We start from the raw sequence: 17,897 nt of genomic DNA, 5'->3' as shown, positions 1-17,897 counted from the left end.
CGCCACCCCATCCTCCACCTTGCCGGAGCCGCTACCCCTACCCCATCGTCCACTACAAGAGATGGACGTCTCTCATCCACGGCGCTGGACCAGGATCCTTTCATCGCCTCCTCTCGCTTCATCGGCTCCGTCGTCCACCTTGCCGTTGCCGCTCCTACGACCGCCTTGTCCACGGCAACAGGATATATCCCCCGACCCGGCCGTCTGCCGTCTAAAGTCTTCTTCCCCGCCGCCGACAGCCATCGCACCCGCAACACCCTCAACGTATCAGCATAGGCCTACACGGCGTCGCAAGGGAGGTGGTACTCTTCCATATGTGCTTAAGTTATTGATCTCACCCGGAAAATAGATCGTAATTTGTTTACTGTACTTTTCTTGTCCGTACCAAATCGTAGTGGCTAGTTGAAAGCAAACATTGGTTGCGAAGTAGCTTTGTCCGGTTTGCACCTTCAGATCCGCCATGGCACAGGCACTATACTCGTAAAGCTTATGGTTTCCCCCCTTTATATTCACTACCATCATCGTAGGTGCTTCGTGTCGTGCTAGCACTGCTCCTCAAGACCTCAACCCAAAGCTTACGTGTTGAAATACGAATCTGATATGATGCTCATATCACTAAAACAGAGAACGTTTAATTGGTCACCTAATGTTCCTATATTCATTTCAAAAAGCATGTGCGCCACCCACTGGTCCAGCTAGTTCCACTTTCCTGATTTTTCTCTTGATGCTTAGGGTTTTCCCCTTTTATCTACTCTACTATGATCTGCGTAGGTGCTTTCTGTCGTACTAGCATTACTCCACCCTTCAAGCTAAACAACACAAAACTCAGAATTCGAAAGCTTAGTTGTTCAAATATGATTGTGATATGATACTGATATTAGTTAACCGACACATTTAATTGGTTAGCTAAAGGTCCCACTTGAGTTTCCAAATGCATGTCGCGACATATAGAGAGACAGCATAATTGCATTTCTTTGTCACTTGTTGACCGTACTTTCTTGTCCATACCAAATCTTAGTTGTTATTTCAAAGCAAACATCGGTTGCTAACTACCCTTTGCACGGTTTGCAGCTTCAGATCTGCCATCCCACTGCCACGGTCAACATTGTACTCATCATGCTTATGTTTTCCCCATTTTATGATGACCACAATCAGCCTACGTGGTTCGTGTCGTAATAGCACTGCTCCACCCATCGAGCTAAACAAGCTTAGTTGTACAAATTCATATCTGATATTATTGCTGATATTAGTAAAACTGAGAGATGTTTAATTGGTTAGCTAAATGTTCCTACTTTAGTTTCGAAATGCATGTGAGCCACATATGGAGAGACCGGAAAGAATAGTATTTCTCTGTGCGCTCTGGTTCATCATTGGTGGCCAACCGACATTGATTGAAAGACTTGTAATATCTTCAATATGCTTGCTCTTCTGCTCTTCTTTAAGATGATACTCTTCTCTTGCGGTCGACTGGTCAGGTCGAGTTGTTCTCCCTTAGTATATTTTGAATCTGTCAGGTCATGTCGACTTGTTCTTCTTTACTATATGTTGAAGCTATCATCTGCGAAGTGTCATCACTTCTGGAGCTCTCATATTTTGAATAGTAGGCCACATTATATTAATGCACACAACAAATTACAGCATGCATGGCATCTTTTAAAAGAATTGCAGAGATAGCACAAAGGGGTTTACAGGGAGGCAGTATTGGATTAGAATCACTTCTACATTACAAAGAAAATCTCACTTGTTTTTATGTTTTCATGCATGTCAGATATTGAACATTATCAAAATGAATATGAGAATGGGCGCACGAGAGGAATATTGTGGAACGATCCACTGGCTAACAAACTTGGCATGGTGGAGGATGGCCTATCTTATTCACCCATCAAGGTGCTTGCTCTAACTTTGCAAAGTTGTATTGGTCGCACATATTTTGCATCTGACCTCTTGCATTACTTCTACTTTGTTACACCATCTGCTTAGTTTAAGCATCATATATGAGTATATGCCATACCTATCCATTTTCTGTACCTATTCCATGTGTCGTCACACTATGTTTTTCCAGTCAAATGTTGTTCTTTCGTAATAGATGTCCAAAAGGAAGAGGGTGAGTGCAGATCCTCAAGGAGTACAAACTAGGTATTTGGAAAAGGTAGTGATACCTGTTAAATCAAATAGATCAGCAGCCACAGAAAACACAGGCCCAACTGTACCACACTTTACCCCTACTCCAGTGGCCAAACCCCTATTAGAACTGCTGGGAGCCCAGCGTCAGGTACTGTCTATGATATCAATTCAAAATTTGAACTCCTAAATTTCTGCTTGTGCCTTACCTTCTCTCTTGTATGAAAACTAATTTCAGATTAATCTCCTTGCTCAAAGGATCATACGATCTCAAAACAATAATGGGCTCTGCATTGCTCTTGTCAGTACCTCTCTCCCTTTTGCCTTGTAACGATGTACTTAATTAATTGCTATTTGATTATGTATCATCAGTCTGCACCTGAGCTTCATTATCCTCTGTTTCTTCCAATATTATTTGATCTATATTTACTCTTTGCAAAATCTAGAATAATGGCAACGCTTATAAAGAATTTTCTTTGGGGAATTTATTGAATTATCCTTCCATCAACATGGAGAAGGGCTTTGTCCAGCCCATGTTAACATGTAATGTAAGTTCATCCTTCTCAAGCCTTCAAACTTTGTTCTAGTATAGATTTGGATAGGCATCATTTCCTCCACTGCTGTTTTGCTTTGCTGTTTACATCTGATTGGATGTTTGCAACAACTACCAGTTTCAAATTGTAGTCGTAAAAACATGTTCCTTATGCAGAAAAAATCCATTTATTTGCTTATATAATTGTGAAACTTGTTACGTGTCTCCTTGTTTCTCTTTCAGACTCGTATCTCTTACGCCAGGTAGAACTTTAGGGAAGATAGTGAGCCAAACCATCTTGAGGACAGCGAGATGACCCCAAGGTCATGTCTTGATGAAGACAGTGAGTTGAAGCTACTCACCAGCAGGTGTGAGGCAACCTCTGTGCATTCGCTGCCTCAATCAGTTTGACTTCTTTAGTCTCAACTTAAAGCGGAAAGGCTTGCTTCAGCTCAGCTCCGACTTGAAGTCAAAGATGCAATGAAGATGTCAGAGGACTGCCGTGCGCACCATCATGCCTTAAATCTAGTGTTGATGCATCTATCGTTGACGCAACTGAGGTCTACTCAGCTTCTTTAGCTGTTTGGGGGGCCCGACGTGGCCAGGCCTAGTGCCTTCTGAAGTGCTCTCAGTTTTGTATATTCTTTTGTCGGCGCGTTTATTTGCACTGGTGGCGAACTTTGATTCCTAGTGGATGTAATATGTGTGATAGCCGTGATAGCCTAGCGTAAGTTGCTTGCTTATTTATTTCCTTGTTGTCTTGTTTATTTGTTTGCTTGTAGTCATTGCAGTTCTTTTTCTGCGGTTTGCTAGTGGCTGCAATAACCTATTTTTTAAAACTAGGCCACAATAACCATGGGCTAATATTTACTGTAGTGACACTGGGCCTCCTACGGGCCGTAGAAACAGTGGGCCTTCTACAGGGCCGTAGAAACAGTGGGCCTTCTACAGGGCCGTAGAAACAATGGGCCTTCTACAGGGCCGTAGAAACAGTGGGCCTTCTACAGGCCGTAGAAACAATGCGCCTTCTACGGGCCGTAGAAACAATGGGCCTTCTACGGGTCGTAGAAACAATGGGCCTTCTATGGGCGGTATCATCAATGGGCCTTATACGGGCCGTATGATCGATTGGCCAAACATGGGCCAAACAGACCGCATTCTGGCCGTAAACGGGCTAGAGTTGGAATCGTCCGTTCATGGGCCGACCATAACGGGCCATCGTTAATAGGCCGTATTTGATGACGCTATGAAAACGGCCCAACGTATTAACGGACCACAAACGGGCCGACTGTAACGACAGGCTGAATTTGGCCCACAAGTAGAAAATGACAGTAACGGGCCGTAAGTAAACGAATGCTGGAAAATAGCCCAAGAATAAATGGGCTCTGAGAAGGCCGAAAGATAACATGGGCTGGAAACGGCCCAACGGAATAACGGGCCGTTAATGGGTATAAAGTGATACACTGTTCATTACGGGCCAGTTTCACCACGGGCCGTTAATGGGTGTAAAGTAATACACTGTTCATTACGGGCCAGTTTCAGTACGGGCCGTTAATAGGCCAAGAGTTACATAGGGCCTCATATGGGCCGAAAGACATCATGGGCCATACATGGGCCAGAAGTGAAAACGGGCTGGAATCATATTGGATGGCCCAGATGACGCTACTGGGCCTAATTCGAATAGGGCGTAACGGGCCTTGGGTTAGCGGGCTGTAAATGGGCTATATGCAAATAGGCCGTTAACAGGCTTTCCATGGGCCGGCCCGCCAGCTTTTGACCAAGTCAAACGGACCGGCCTTATCACAGGAATGGGCCACTGTTGGGCCGTGCCTCGTGTCCACGTATCATAGGCGCCTTCTGTCCAATGAGTGGATGACATCTGTCCCAGCGATGAGCCGACACGTGTTTCCTCCAGCCAATGATGATTTTACACGTGGAAAATCCCCATTGGTCGGGGCTGTTAACGGGTTATGGGATCCAAAACCCGACCCGATAGCTTAACGGCGTTCCGTTACGGTGGATGCCACGTGTCGGTCACCCTTGACGAAAGCACTTCTGTGACGCACGATTTATCGTCATGGAAGTGGACACTTCCGTGATGATAATTTTGGTAATGTCATGGAACACTTCTATGACAGCACAGGTATGACTATCTTGATTCTGTCATAAATTTGTCATGGATGTACATGCATGACAAAAAACGTGACCTACTGTGACAAACACGTATCATCACGGAAGTGTATTTTTTTTGTAGTGCTACGGGTTCGGGAACCATGCAGACATGACCGAGACACCTCTCCGGCCAATAACTAATAGCGGGATCTGGATACCCATATTGGCTCCCACATGTTCAACGATGATCTCATCGGATGAACCACGATGTCGGGGATTCAATCAATCCCGTATACAATTCCCTTTGTCCATCAGTATGTTATTTGCCCGAGATTCGATCGTCGGTATCCCAATACCTCGTTCAATCTCGTTACCGGCAAGTCTCTTTACTCGTTCCGTAACGCATGATCCCGTGGCTAACTCCTTAGTCACATTGAGCTCATTATGATGATGCATTATCGAGTGGGCCCAGAGATACCTCTCCGTCATACGGAGTGACAAATCCCAGTCTCGATTCATGCCAACCCAACAGACACTTTCGGAGATACCTGTAGTGCACCTTTATAGCCACCCAGTTACGTTGTGACGTTTGGTACACCCAAAGAATTCCTACAGTATCCGGGAGTTGCACAATCTCATGGTCTAAGGAAATGATACTTGACATTAGAAAAGCTCTTAGCAAATGAACTACATGATCTTGTGCTATGCTTAGGATTGGGTCTTGTCCATCACATAATTCTCCTAATGATGTGATCCCGTTATCAATGACATCCAATGTCCATGGTCAGGAAACCATAACCATCTATGGATCAACGAGCTAGTCAACTAGAGGCTTACTAGGGACATGTTGTGGTCTATGTATTCACACATGTATTACGGTTTCCAGTTAATACAATTATAGCATGAACAATAGACAATTATCATGAACAAGGAAATACAATAATAACCATTTTATTATTGCCTCTAGGGCATATTTCCAACAGGAAGATACGGACAGCCCTAGTTGATACATGAGCTATTCGAGCATACAAAACAGAATTTCATTTGAAGGTTTAGAGTTTGGCACATACAAATTTACTTGGAACGGCAGGTAGATACCGCATATAGGAAGGTATAGTGGACTCATATGGAATAACTTTGGGGTTTAAGGGAATGGATGCACAAGCAGTATTCCCGCTTAGTACAAGTGAAGGCTAGCAAAAGACTGGGAAGCGACCAACTAGAGAGCGACCACAGTCATGAACATGCATTAAAATTAATAAACATTGAGTACAAGCATGAGTAGGATATAATCCACCATGAACATAAACATCGTGAAGGCTATGTTGATTTTGTTTCAACTACATGTGTGAACATGTGCCAAGTCGAGTCACTTAAATCATTCAAAGGAGGATACCACCCCACTATACCACATCACAACCATTCTAATAGCATGTTGGCACACAAGGTAAACCATTATAGCTCATAGCTAATCAAGCATGGCATAAGGAACTATGATCTCTAATTGTCATTGAAAACATGTTTATTCATAATAAGCTGAATCAAGAATGATGAACTCATCATATTTACAAAAACAAAAGAGGTCGAGTTCATACCAGCTTCTCTCATCTCAGTCAGTCCATCATATATCGTCATAATTGCCTTTCACTTGCACGACCGAACGATGTGAAAATAATAAGAGTGCACGTGCATTGGACTAAGCTGGAATCTGCGAGCATTCAATAAATAGGAGAAGACAAGGCAATACGGGCTCTTGGTTAAATCAACAGTAATGCATATAAGAGCCACTTCAACAATTTTATCATGGTCTTCTCCTATCGACCCCCAAAGAAAAGAAAAGAAATAAAACTATTTACACGGGAAAGCTCCCAACAAGCAAAAGAAGAACGGGAAATCTTTTTGGGTTTTCTTTTTAATTATTACTACTATAGCAAGGAAAATAAACTAGCTAAAAGCTACTACTAATTTTTTTGTTTTTCTTAAGGTTTATTAAACACACAAGAAGAAAGCATAAAAAGGAAAATAAACTAGCATGGATATTACAGTGAAAAAGTATGAGCACCGACATCTAGCAATGAGTGTGTGAACATGAATGTAATGTCGGTGGGAAATACGTACTCCCCCAAGCTTAGGCTTTTGGCCTAAGTTGGTTTATTGCCATGGATGGCCTGGCGGATATCCATAGTTGTAGACGGGGTCGTACTGTGATGAAGAAGACTCTGATTGCCACTGGTTGGCCATCATCTCCGGATACCAATAATAGTTAGACTGTCGTGGAGGATCAAATTATGGTTCCGGCTCTGGCTCTGTGGCTGATGTGGGGTTCCGGTAGGCGTGAATGGCCGCCAGCGGAACTAGATACTGACCTGCAGATAAATCAAACAAGGAAGGAGTAGGCAGGGTAATAGTTTCAGGATGATGTTTATCAAAGAACAATTTGTATTTAAGCTCCCCTTCCCTATTCTTTACAATAAAATCATGTGCTACCATACTCTTATAATCTAAATAAACAGTGGGCAGCAATTTTTCTTCTTTTTCATAGTGCCTAATGGGTATGTTATAATGTGCAGCAAGGCGTGAAGCATAAATACCTCCAAAGATGGGGCCCTTTGTATGGTTCAAACTTAACCGTTTGGCAATAATACCTCCCATACTAACAGTGTTATCGCAAAATAAACCATGGAACAAAATGATAATATCAGGAACACTAAGGTTTCCACAGTTTCCACGACCAATTAAGCAACGACTAGCAAATAATGCAAAGTAGCGTAAAACAGGAAAATGTATGCTAGTGATTCTTGCATCGGAAGCCTTCCTAGTTTCCCCCACAGTGATAGTGTCAATAAACCCATCCACATCTTTACGATGTGTTTCATCTAAACTACCCTCAAAAGGTATTTTGCAAATCTTGCAAAATTCATCTAGTGGCATCTTCTTAACAACATCATATAAATGAAACTCTACTGAAGGAGGTGATTCCTTAGGATAATAGTAGAAGTTTTGCACAAAAGTATTGGTGAGTAAGAGATACTGGTTGCGTTGGTCGCGGAGGAAGTCGGTGAGGCCTGCATTCTCAGCCAATTCATAAAAATCATTGTAAATCCTGACTTCTCTTAAGAAATCATTGGAAGGCCATTCACACGGCCGGACCTCCGCGGTGCGAGGCAAATTATATTTGGGCCTCTGTGCTTCTTCACTTTGCTTTTGCTTCGAGCTTCGGCTTGATGATCCCCTCAAAAATCTCTTCATTATTTCTGAAAAATTCTGAAATTTTTAGTAACTTCAAACAAAAGTGAACCAAGCTCAATAAAATTGATAGCAACTACTCCTACAAGTGCCTAGAGCCTATGTCATGCATTAGAACTAATTGGAACCATATAAATTTGACATGCAAGCTCAAGAACATGGTCACCTAGGCAGCACAAATTTGCAATGAATAGAGCACTAGAACAAAAACTAATTGGACCAATGGAGGAGTCACATACCAACGAACAATCACCCAAAGCAGTTTTGTGAGAGGTGCTTTGAGCAAGGAGATCGAAAATCGTAGCAAAATGAGCTAGAACTCGTGCTTGAGCTGGATAATGGTGTTTGTGGGAGGAAGAAGGAATGTGTGGGTGCAGGAATAAGTGGAGGGGAGCCACCATGGGCCCACGAGGTAGGGGGCGCACCCTGTAGGGGTGGGCGCGCCCCTGACCCTCGTGGCCAGGTGCCAGCTCCCCCTGCTGTGTTCTCAGTGCCAAATATTCTCTATTCTAGAAAAAATCATATTCCATTTTCAGGTCATTTGGAGAACTTTTATTTTCGGGGTATTTTTATATTGCACGGATAAATCAGAAAACAGACAGGAAAATACTATTTTTACTTTATTTCACTAAATAACAGAAAGTAAAAGGAGGGTACAGAAGGTTGTGCCTTCTAGTTTCATCCATCTCATGCTCATCAAAAGGAATCCACTAACAAGGTTGATCAAGTCTTGTTAACAAACTCATTTCGAATAACATGGAACCGGAGAAATTTCGAATAACACTATGTTACCTCAACGGGGATATGAACATCCCCAATAATAAGAATATCATATTTCTTCTTGACAGCAGGATAAGGAAATTCAAAACCTCCAAAAATAATCGATGGAATTTTTCCAATAGAGTTGATACTATGAACTTGAGGTTGTTTCCTCGGAAAGTGTACCGTATGCTCATTACCATTAACATGAAAAGTGACATTGCCTTTGTTGCAATCAATAACAGCCCCTGCAGTATTCAAAAAAGGTCTTCCAAGAATAATAGACATACTATCGTCCTCGGGAATATCAAGAATAACAAAGTCCATTAAAATAGTAACGTTTGCAACCACAACAGGCACGTCCTCACAAATACCGACAGGTATAGCAGTTGATTTATTAGCCATTTGCAAAGATATTTTAGTAGGTGTCAACTTATTCAAATCAAGTCTACGATGTAAAGCGAGAGGCATAACACTAACACCGGCTCCAAGATCACATAAAGCAGTTTTAACATAGTTTCTTTTCATGGAGCATGGTATAGTGGGTACTCCTAGATCTCCAAGTTTCTTGGGTATTCCACCCTTAAAAGTATAATTAGCGAGCATGGTGGAAATTTCAGCTTCCGGTATCTTTCTTTTATTAGTAATGATATCCTCCATATACTTAGCATAAGGATTTGTTTTAAGCATATCAGTTAATCGCATACGCAAGAAGATAGGTCTAATCATTTTAGCAAAGCGCTCAAAATCTTCGTCATCCTTTTTCTTGGATGGTTTGGGAGGAAAAGGCATGGGTTTCTGAACCCATGGTTCTCTTTCTTTACCATGTTTCCTAGCAACAAAGTCTCTCTTATCATAACATTGATTCTTTGATTGTGGGTTATCAAGATCAACAGCAGGTTCAATTTCTACATCATTGTCATTGCTAGGTTGAGCATCATCATGAACATCATCATTGGCATTTTCATTAGGTTCATGTTCATTACCAGGTTGTGTTTCAGCATCAGAAATAGATATATCATTTGGATTCTCAGGTGGTTCAGCAATAGGTTCACTAGAAGCATGCAAAGTCCTATCATTTTTCTTTTTCTTCTTTTTAGAAGAACTAGGTGCATCTAAATTATTTCTTTGAGAATCTTGTTCAATTCTCTTAGGATGGCCTTCAGGATACAAAGGTTCCTGAGTCATTTTACCAGTTCTAGTAGCCACTCTAACAGCATAATCATTATTCTTACTATTCAATTCATTGAGCAAATCATTTTGAGCTTTAAGTACTTGTTCTACTTGAGTGGTAACCATAGAAGCATGTTTAGTAATGAGTTTAAGTTCACCTTTAACTCTAGACATATAATCACCCAAGTGTTCAAGCGTATCGAAATTGTATTTCAATTGTCTACCAAAATAAGCATTGAAGTTTTCTTGTTTGACAAAAAAATTATCAAACTCTTCTAAGCATTGTCTAGCAGACTTATAGTGAGGAATATCACCTTCATCAAATCTATAGAGAGAATTTATCTTTACTACCTGTGTCGGGTTATCAAGACCGTGAGTTTCTTCAATAGGTAATGGATTAGGATCATATATTTCTTCAACGGGCGGTAAATTAAGACCATGTATTTCTTCAATAGGGGGTAAATTCTTAATATCTTCAGCTTTAATACCTTTTTCTTTCATAGATTTCTTTGCCTCTTGCATATCTTCAGGACTGAGAAATAGAACACCTCTCTTCTTCGGAGTTGGTTTAGGAATAGGCTCAGGAATTGGCTCAGGAAGTGTCCAATTATTTTCATTTGTCAACATATTATTCAATAGAATTTCAACTTCATCCGGTGTTCTTTCCCTGAAAACAGAACCAGCACAACTATCCAGGTAATCTCTGGAAGCATCAGTTAGTCCATTATAAAAGATATCAAGTACTTCATTTTTCTTAAGAGGATGATCAGGCAAAGCATTAAGTAATTGGAGAAGCCTCCCCCAAGCTTGTGGGAGACTCTCTTCTTCAATTTGCACAAAATTATATATTTCCCTCAAAGCAGCTTGTTTCTTATGAGCAGGGAAATATTTAGCAGAGAAGTAATAAATCATATCCTGGGGACTACGCACACAACCAGGATCAAGAGAATTAAACCATATCTTAGCATCACCTTTTAATGAGAACGGAAATATTTGAAGGATATAAAAGTAGCGGGTTCTCTCATCATTAGTGAACAGGGTGGCTATATCATTTAATTTAGTAAGATGTGCCACAACAGTTTCAGATTCATAGCCATGAAAAGGATCAGACTCAACTAAAGTAATTATATCAGGATCAACAGAGAATTCATAATCCTTATCAGTAACACAGATAGGTGAAGCAGCAAAAGCAGGGTCAGGTTTCATTCTAGCATTAAGAGATTGCTGCTTCCATTTAGCTAATAATTTCTCAACATCATATCTATCATTGCAAGCAAAGATTTCTTTAGCAACTGCTTCATCCATAACATAGCCCTCAGGCACAACAGGTAATTCATATTTATTAGGGGTAGAGTCCTCATCATCACTTTCATCAATATTATCAATAATTTCATTCTCTCTAGCCCTAGCAAGTTGTTCATCAAGAAATTCACCAAGTGGCACAGTAATATCAAGCATAGAAGTAGTTTCATCATAAGTATCATGCATAGCAGAAGTGGCATCATCAATAACATGCGACATATCAGAACGAATAGCAGAAGCAGGTTTAGGTGTCGCAAGCTTACTCAAAACAGAAGGTGAATCAAGTGCAGAGCTAGATGGCAGTTCCTTACCTCCCCTCGTAGTTGAGGGATAAATTGTTGTTTTAGCGTCTTTCATGTTCTTCATAGTGACCAGCAGATATAAATCCCAAGTGACTCAAAGAATAGAGCTTTGCTCCCCGGCAACGGCGCCAGAAAATAGTCTCGATAACCCACAAGTATAGGGGATCGCAACAGTTTTCGAGGGTAGAGTATTCAACCCAAATTTATTGATTCGACACAAGGGGAGCCAAAGAATATTCTCAAGTATTAGCAGTTGAGTTGTCAATTCAACCACACCTGGATAACTTAATATCTGCAGCAAAGTAGTATGGAAGTAACGGTAACGATAGCAAAAGTAATATTTTTGGGTTTTGTAGTGATTATAACAGTAGCAACGAAAAAGTAAATAAGCGAAGAACAATGTGTGAAAAGCTCGTAGGCATTGGATCGGTGATGGAGAATTATGCCGGATGTGGTTCATCATGTAACAGTCATAACATAGGTGACACAGAACTAGCTCCAATTCATCAATGTAATGTAGGCATGTATTCCGAATATAGTCATACGTGCTTATGGAAAAGAACTTGCATGACATCTTTTGTCCTACCCTCCCGTGGCAGCGGGGTCCTAATGGAAACTAAGGGATATTAAGGCCTCCTTTTAATAGAGTACCGGACCAAAGCATTAACACATAGTGAATACATGAACTCCTCAAACTACGGTCATCACCGGGAGTGGTCCCGATTATTGTCACTTCGGGGTTGCCGGATCATAACACATAGTAGGTGACTATAGACTTGCAAGATAGGATCAAGAACTCACATATATTCATGAAAACATAATAGGTTCAGATCTGAAATCATGGCACTCAGGCCCTAGTGACAAGCATTAAGCATAGCAAAGTCATAGCAACATCAATCTCAGAACATAGTGGATACTAGGGATCAAACCCTAACAAAACTAACTCGATTACATGATAGATCTCATCCAACCCATCACCGTCCAGCAAGCCTACGATGGAATTACTCACGCACGGCGGTGAGCATCATGAAATTGGTGATGGAGGATGGTTGATGATGACGACGGTGACGGATTCCCCTCTCCGGAGCCCCGAACGGACTCCAGATCAGCCCTCCCGAGAGGTTTTAGGGCTTGGCGGCGGCTCTGTATCGTAAAACGTGATGAATCCTTCTCTCTGGTTTTTTTTCTCCCCGAAAGTGAATATATGGAGTTGGAGTTGAGGTCGGTGGAGCGTCAGGTGGCCCACGAGGCAGGGGGCGCGCCCCCCACCCTCGTGGACAGGGTGTGGGCCCCCTGACGTGGAATTTTCTTCCAGTATTTTTAATATTTTCCGAAAAGATGTTCCGTGGAGTTTCAGGTCATTCCGAGAACTTTTGTTTCTGCACATAAATAACACCATGGAAAGTCTGCTGAAAACAGCGTCAGTCCGGGTTAGTTCCATTCAAATCATGCAAGTTAGAGTCCAAAACAAGGGCAAAAGTGTTTGGAAAAGTAGATACAACGGAGACGTATCAACTCTGTGCAACTCCAGACAGCGGCGAGCAATGAAGACTATGATTTTTCTACACTAGGATCTATGTTCAAAGATATTAAGTTTCAGCTGACAGTGGGCTTCAATGATGTAATTGTTGTGTCTTGTCCTTGAACTTGTAATTTAGTTGTGCATTTTTTAAGCTATGTATGGTGCTAAACTAGGAGCTGGCAAATACGAGATTAAGCTCGGCCAGTATCCAGACCTTGTAAATGACGTTGTTGATGGTGAATTATCCAACCCTATTACTTAATGGAACGCATCGTGTTCCTTTAAAAAGATCCATCTGCCCCATCTCTCTCTCTCTCTCTCTCTTCACCAGCCTGACCATGGAAGATGAGGCGAGGATGTTCGTGGCCAACCAATGGAGCCCATCTCAGTTGTGTGGCACTGGGGAGGATTTGCACCACTGTCTTGTCGTGTCTTGGACGAATGGGGGGGCGTCACCGCCATGTGACCTGACCAACCCAGACCATGCCAGGACCATCGCAACACTTGTGTTCCAGGAAAACAATAATTAAGCAGCAAAGGTACAATGTGATGTTAGTGTTGATTTTCTGAAACTCAACAATCCATGTTTCCATGGATTTCACAAACATTCAACCCATGATGACCCACAAGTATAGGGGTTCAATCGTAGTCCTTACGATAAGCAAGAGTGTCGAACCCAACAAGGAGCAGAAGGAAATGACAAGTGGTTCTCGGCAAGATATTTTCTGCGAGCATTGAAATTGTCGGTAACAGGTAGTTTGATAGCAAGATAATTTGTAACGAGCAAGTAACGGTAACGATAAATAAAGTGGAGCAAGGTAGCCCAATCCTTTTGTGGCAAAGGACAGGCCAAAACAGTCTCTTATAATAGGCAAAGCGTTTTTGAGGGTACACGGGCATTTCATCTAGTCACTTTCATCATGTTGGTTTGATTCGTGTTTGCTACTTTGATATGTGGGTGGACCGGTGCTTGGGAGTTGTTCTTACTTGAACAAACCTCCCACTTATAAATACCCCCCCCCCCCAGAACTACGAGAAAAGTATTAAGATAAAGTCTAACCATAGCATTAAACATTTGGATCCAAATCGGTCCCTTACGAAGTAGCGCATAAACTAGGGTTTAAGTTTCTATCACTCTAGCAACCCATCATCTAATAACTGCTCCACAATGCATTCTCTTAGGCCCAAGTATGGTGAAGTGCCATGTAGTCGACGTTCACATGACACCAGTAAGGGAATCACAACATACATATCATCAAAATATCGAACACATATCAAGTTCACATGATTATTTGCAACAAGATTTCTCCCGTTGTCGTGCTTTTTGTCACGACAGATGTCCTAGTGTGAGGACTTAGTCGTGAGTCCAACACAACCAGGTAGTAGCTTGAACGGGGTTGGTCGAAATCGAGAAACGCGAGGTTTTACCCAGGTTCGGCCCCTCACGGTGGAGGTAAAGCCTACATCCTGCTTTATTAATATTGATCATGGCGATGCTCACGATTACAAGGGCGGTGTTTCGCAATCTCTGTTTCGAGAGCTATTGACTTGTCTCTCTTAACTTGTCCCTCTTGGGGTGCCCTGCCCCTCCTTATATAAGTTGAAGGGGCGGCTTACATGACTAGTCCTAGTAGGATTAGGATTACTCTATTGCAAGTGGAGTCCTAGTCTTGCTTCCCTTGTAAGGGAAATATTCCTTATGCCTTTCTTCTCAAGCCAGGCCCACCATAACATGAGTCGGCCTTCCCATAAGCCGCCTTCTGGGACGTGGGTCTTGTCGTTCATCTAACCCTCCCTCCGGGTCACCAGTGAGTCGCCAGACTCAAGTGGGTCTCCAGTGAGTTGCCAAGCCGTGGCCGAGTCATACATCAGGCCGGGTCACACCGCGGGGTATATCCCCGACACTAGCCCCCCAGTTTAGCTTGGATTTATCCATGGTAAACTTATCCTGCAAAATAAAAATAAGAACAATTCTGACAGGTTGTGCACCAGGTCGAAAGTTCTTCTGAGTAGGCATCTGCTCATCCTTAAATCCTTGTCACTTCTCCGGACGCCATTGCATTCCTTCACTTGTTTATTTAGCTTATGTGTGGTTGCGCTGCTCATTTTGTGTTCCCTTCATTTTCTTTCTGAAAACACTTGACCGAGTCAATATTTGCCGGGTCGTGCAATTCTTGAGCTATTCCATATCATGTCTCTTGGTTTCTTGCAGAAAAATATTGGAGAAAAATAATCCATTTTGAGTCAACCTCCAAAGCTCTGCCTTGACAAAAATATTGGACTCAAGATATTCATCTGATGATCTGTCGGCTTGATGATCGCCAAAATTGTCGGGTTATAAAAACTTATGATACGGGATCATTATTGTTGCTGACGCCGGGTCAATCTTATGGCGACTTGGTGCTTGCTTTTGTAAATATAGCTTCCAATCGTTGAGTCGACTACTGGGCCTTTCTATGAAGCGTTTAGTGGAGATAAACTTTGCCAATTTCTCCACTAAGAATATGATACCTGGTTTTCTCAAAACTAAGAACTTGAAGGTGTACCTCCCTTATATGCATATCACATGTAGCCCCCAAGTCTTAAGAGGGGAACATAGTGATAGCTTTAAGACTTGCTTCAAAATATTGCAACTCTGGAGAAACCCGGGTTGTGCATGTAAGTCGCCAAGCATAAACTAAACATTTTGTACTTCTCAGGTGTAGCCCCCAAGTGTCGGGTCATTATGCAATAATGAGCAGCGACTTTACAGATCTGATTATGTAGACTTGAGCAGCAACGTGTAGCGCCCAAGGGCTGGTTCAGTAAGATAAAACTGAGCTGGGACTTTACATGTACTTCATTGAAAATAGCATCATATGATGTAGCCCCCAAGTTTCGGGTTACCTTTGACAGGAGCAATTAGTAGCCCCCAAGGGTCGGCTCGTCACTACGTGATTAGGTTTATAGCCAAAATTATACTGGCGACTTAAGGTCCAAAACCAGGGCGGGTGATAACCCAAAGACTCAAATATGAGCAAAATAACCCGAAGCCAGTATAACCCGGGGATTCATAATTTGCGTAAAAGTAAAAAATTGAAAACATAAAAACTCTGAAAAAACCAAAACAGAGAACATGCAAATCTCAAATATTTGTTAAGCCGGCTTTTAAGGCGCGACCGGAAAAAATTGGCTCACAGGCCTTATGTTTGCTTTCAAGGCCGCATAGCCTAGCTCACATGCCTCATGTTTGCTTTCAGTGGCCTAGCCTCTTCACTCCACTCCCCTTCACTATCCAAGCTCCCGTCTAGTCTTCTCCGGCATGGCAGGCAGTGGATCCGAATCCTTCACCTCCAGATCCCTCGACCCCGAGCTGATCCCACGCGGCCCCGAGGAGGAGATGGTCGTCCGGCTTGCGCTCCGCCGCTCCCGGGAGGAGGCCCGTGCGAGGCAGCGGGCGGACTCCTTGTGTCGGAAATCCATTATCTATTTGATGTCCACAAGCACCGTTCGGTTTTCGGGCTCCGACGAGGAAGAGTAGGACATGGGAGACGGCGTTTGAGTCTCGTGAGCCGGCTCGTGTCCCATGCCTTACTCTACCTTGCCGGCGACCGGACCAACACTCTAGGAAGCGCAGCCGGCCGCCGGACATGGACATGGCAAAACTGGGCGAGCTCCGCTTAAATTAAGTTTCACGTTTCATGTAATAATATGAATTTAAGATTTTTAATTTAAGGTGTCCGATTATAAAAAAAAAGGCTGATGTACTAACGTTTTGACATCTGACATGACATGGTACGGCCCGGTTCATTTGTTTACCAAAGCAGCTGCGTGTAAGTGCCGCGACACGTGTCCCCGAAGTCGGCAACCTCGCTCGGCGACCTGTCCTCTCCAACCGCCGCACGTACGTGTTGCCTCACGTGTCCGCCCCAGCGATCAAAACTCCCACCCAACACCACCACGTACGGTCCGACCGTCCGAGCCAATCCAGGAGCGCCGCCGAGCCCTCCTTCCTCCCGATCGTTTCTCCCCACCACCACCACCAGCCGCAAAAAGAAAATGTGCGGAAAGGGCCAGAACAACGGGCTCGCGTCGCCGGCGGGGACAAGCAGCACGGCGACCGCCATCGTCGTCCTCGCGTCGCTGCTCCTCGCGGCCTCGGTCGCCGCTTTCTTTCTGTCGCCGTCGCCGTCGCCGGCAGCGGACGAGAAGCCCCCTGAGCCTGTGGAGCTCGCCATCGGCGTCGCCGGGCACGAGGGCTGGCTGGACGCGCTCCGGGCGTGGGCGAAGCTGGCGTGCCTCAAGCTCCGCCCGCTCGAGCCAAGGTACACATCGTGTTCTCTTCTTTCTCCGTACACGGGTCCAAGAACGCGTGTCCTCATCTCATGGCGTGTTGGTTACTTGTTTTTGCGTGGCGGCTGATGAAGGTGTGATCTGAGGAGCTCGGGGTCGATGAAGAAGGCGGCCAGGCAGAGCCTGGCGATGGGCAAGGAGGCCGTGGAGCACACGGCGGTGTCGGCCGCGAGGGCCGCCGAGGAGACCATCGGGAGGACCACCGAGAAGGTGAGGAGGAAGGTCTCGGCGTCGCCGTCGCCGTCCGCGCCACGCGCCGATGGAGACCTGTGATCTGCATGCAGGTCGACGCAAGCGCCAAAATTTTGCGAGCTGTATCCCTCCCTCCCACTTATGTACCTGTAGCTTTCTACTAGTTTGAGAAGAAAAGTTGGTGTACTCGTTGTAACGTGCTGTAACATGTGTATGCGTATCCTGCGATTCTGTCTTTGAGACGTCAAGGAAATGCATTTTGGTTGCAAATAGTTGCATTGACAGCGCTCTGAAGCCATGTCAG

The 17,897-nt window shown here is 43.6% G+C and overlaps 1 protein-coding gene across 1 annotated transcript; it reads left to right on the top strand.

The window, feature by feature from the left end:
* Positions 1-17,006: 17,006 nt before the first annotated feature.
* On the top strand, positions 17,007-17,865 carry LOC109745464 (uncharacterized). Its single transcript, XM_020304589.4, has 2 exons — positions 17,007-17,373; positions 17,476-17,865. Exons 1-2 carry the CDS (start codon positions 17,108-17,110, stop codon positions 17,672-17,674), a joined length of 465 nt encoding a protein of 154 aa, XP_020160178.1. The 5' UTR covers positions 17,007-17,107; the 3' UTR covers positions 17,675-17,865.
* The last annotated feature ends 32 nt before the right edge of the window (positions 17,866-17,897 follow it).

This window comes from Aegilops tauschii, chromosome 2 (assembly GCF_002575655.3).
Source record: "Aegilops tauschii subsp. strangulata cultivar AL8/78 chromosome 2, Aet v6.0, whole genome shotgun sequence".
Taxonomy (NCBI): domain Eukaryota; kingdom Viridiplantae; phylum Streptophyta; class Magnoliopsida; order Poales; family Poaceae; genus Aegilops; species Aegilops tauschii.
Note: the sequence above shows the minus strand (reverse complement) of the source record. Positions and strands in the feature narration are given on the sequence as shown.

What these genes read in the sequence shown, in the direction of transcription:
- LOC109745464 (XM_020304589.4), top strand. Translation starts at nt 17,108, where the DNA reads ATGTGCGGAAAGGGCCAGAACAACGGGCTCGCGTCGCCGGCGGGGACA. An exon ending in CTCCGCCCGCTCGAGCCAAG is followed by an intron (nt 17,374 to 17,475) that starts GTACACATCGTG and finishes CGGCTGATGAAG; the next exon opens with GTGTGATCTGAGGAGCTCGG.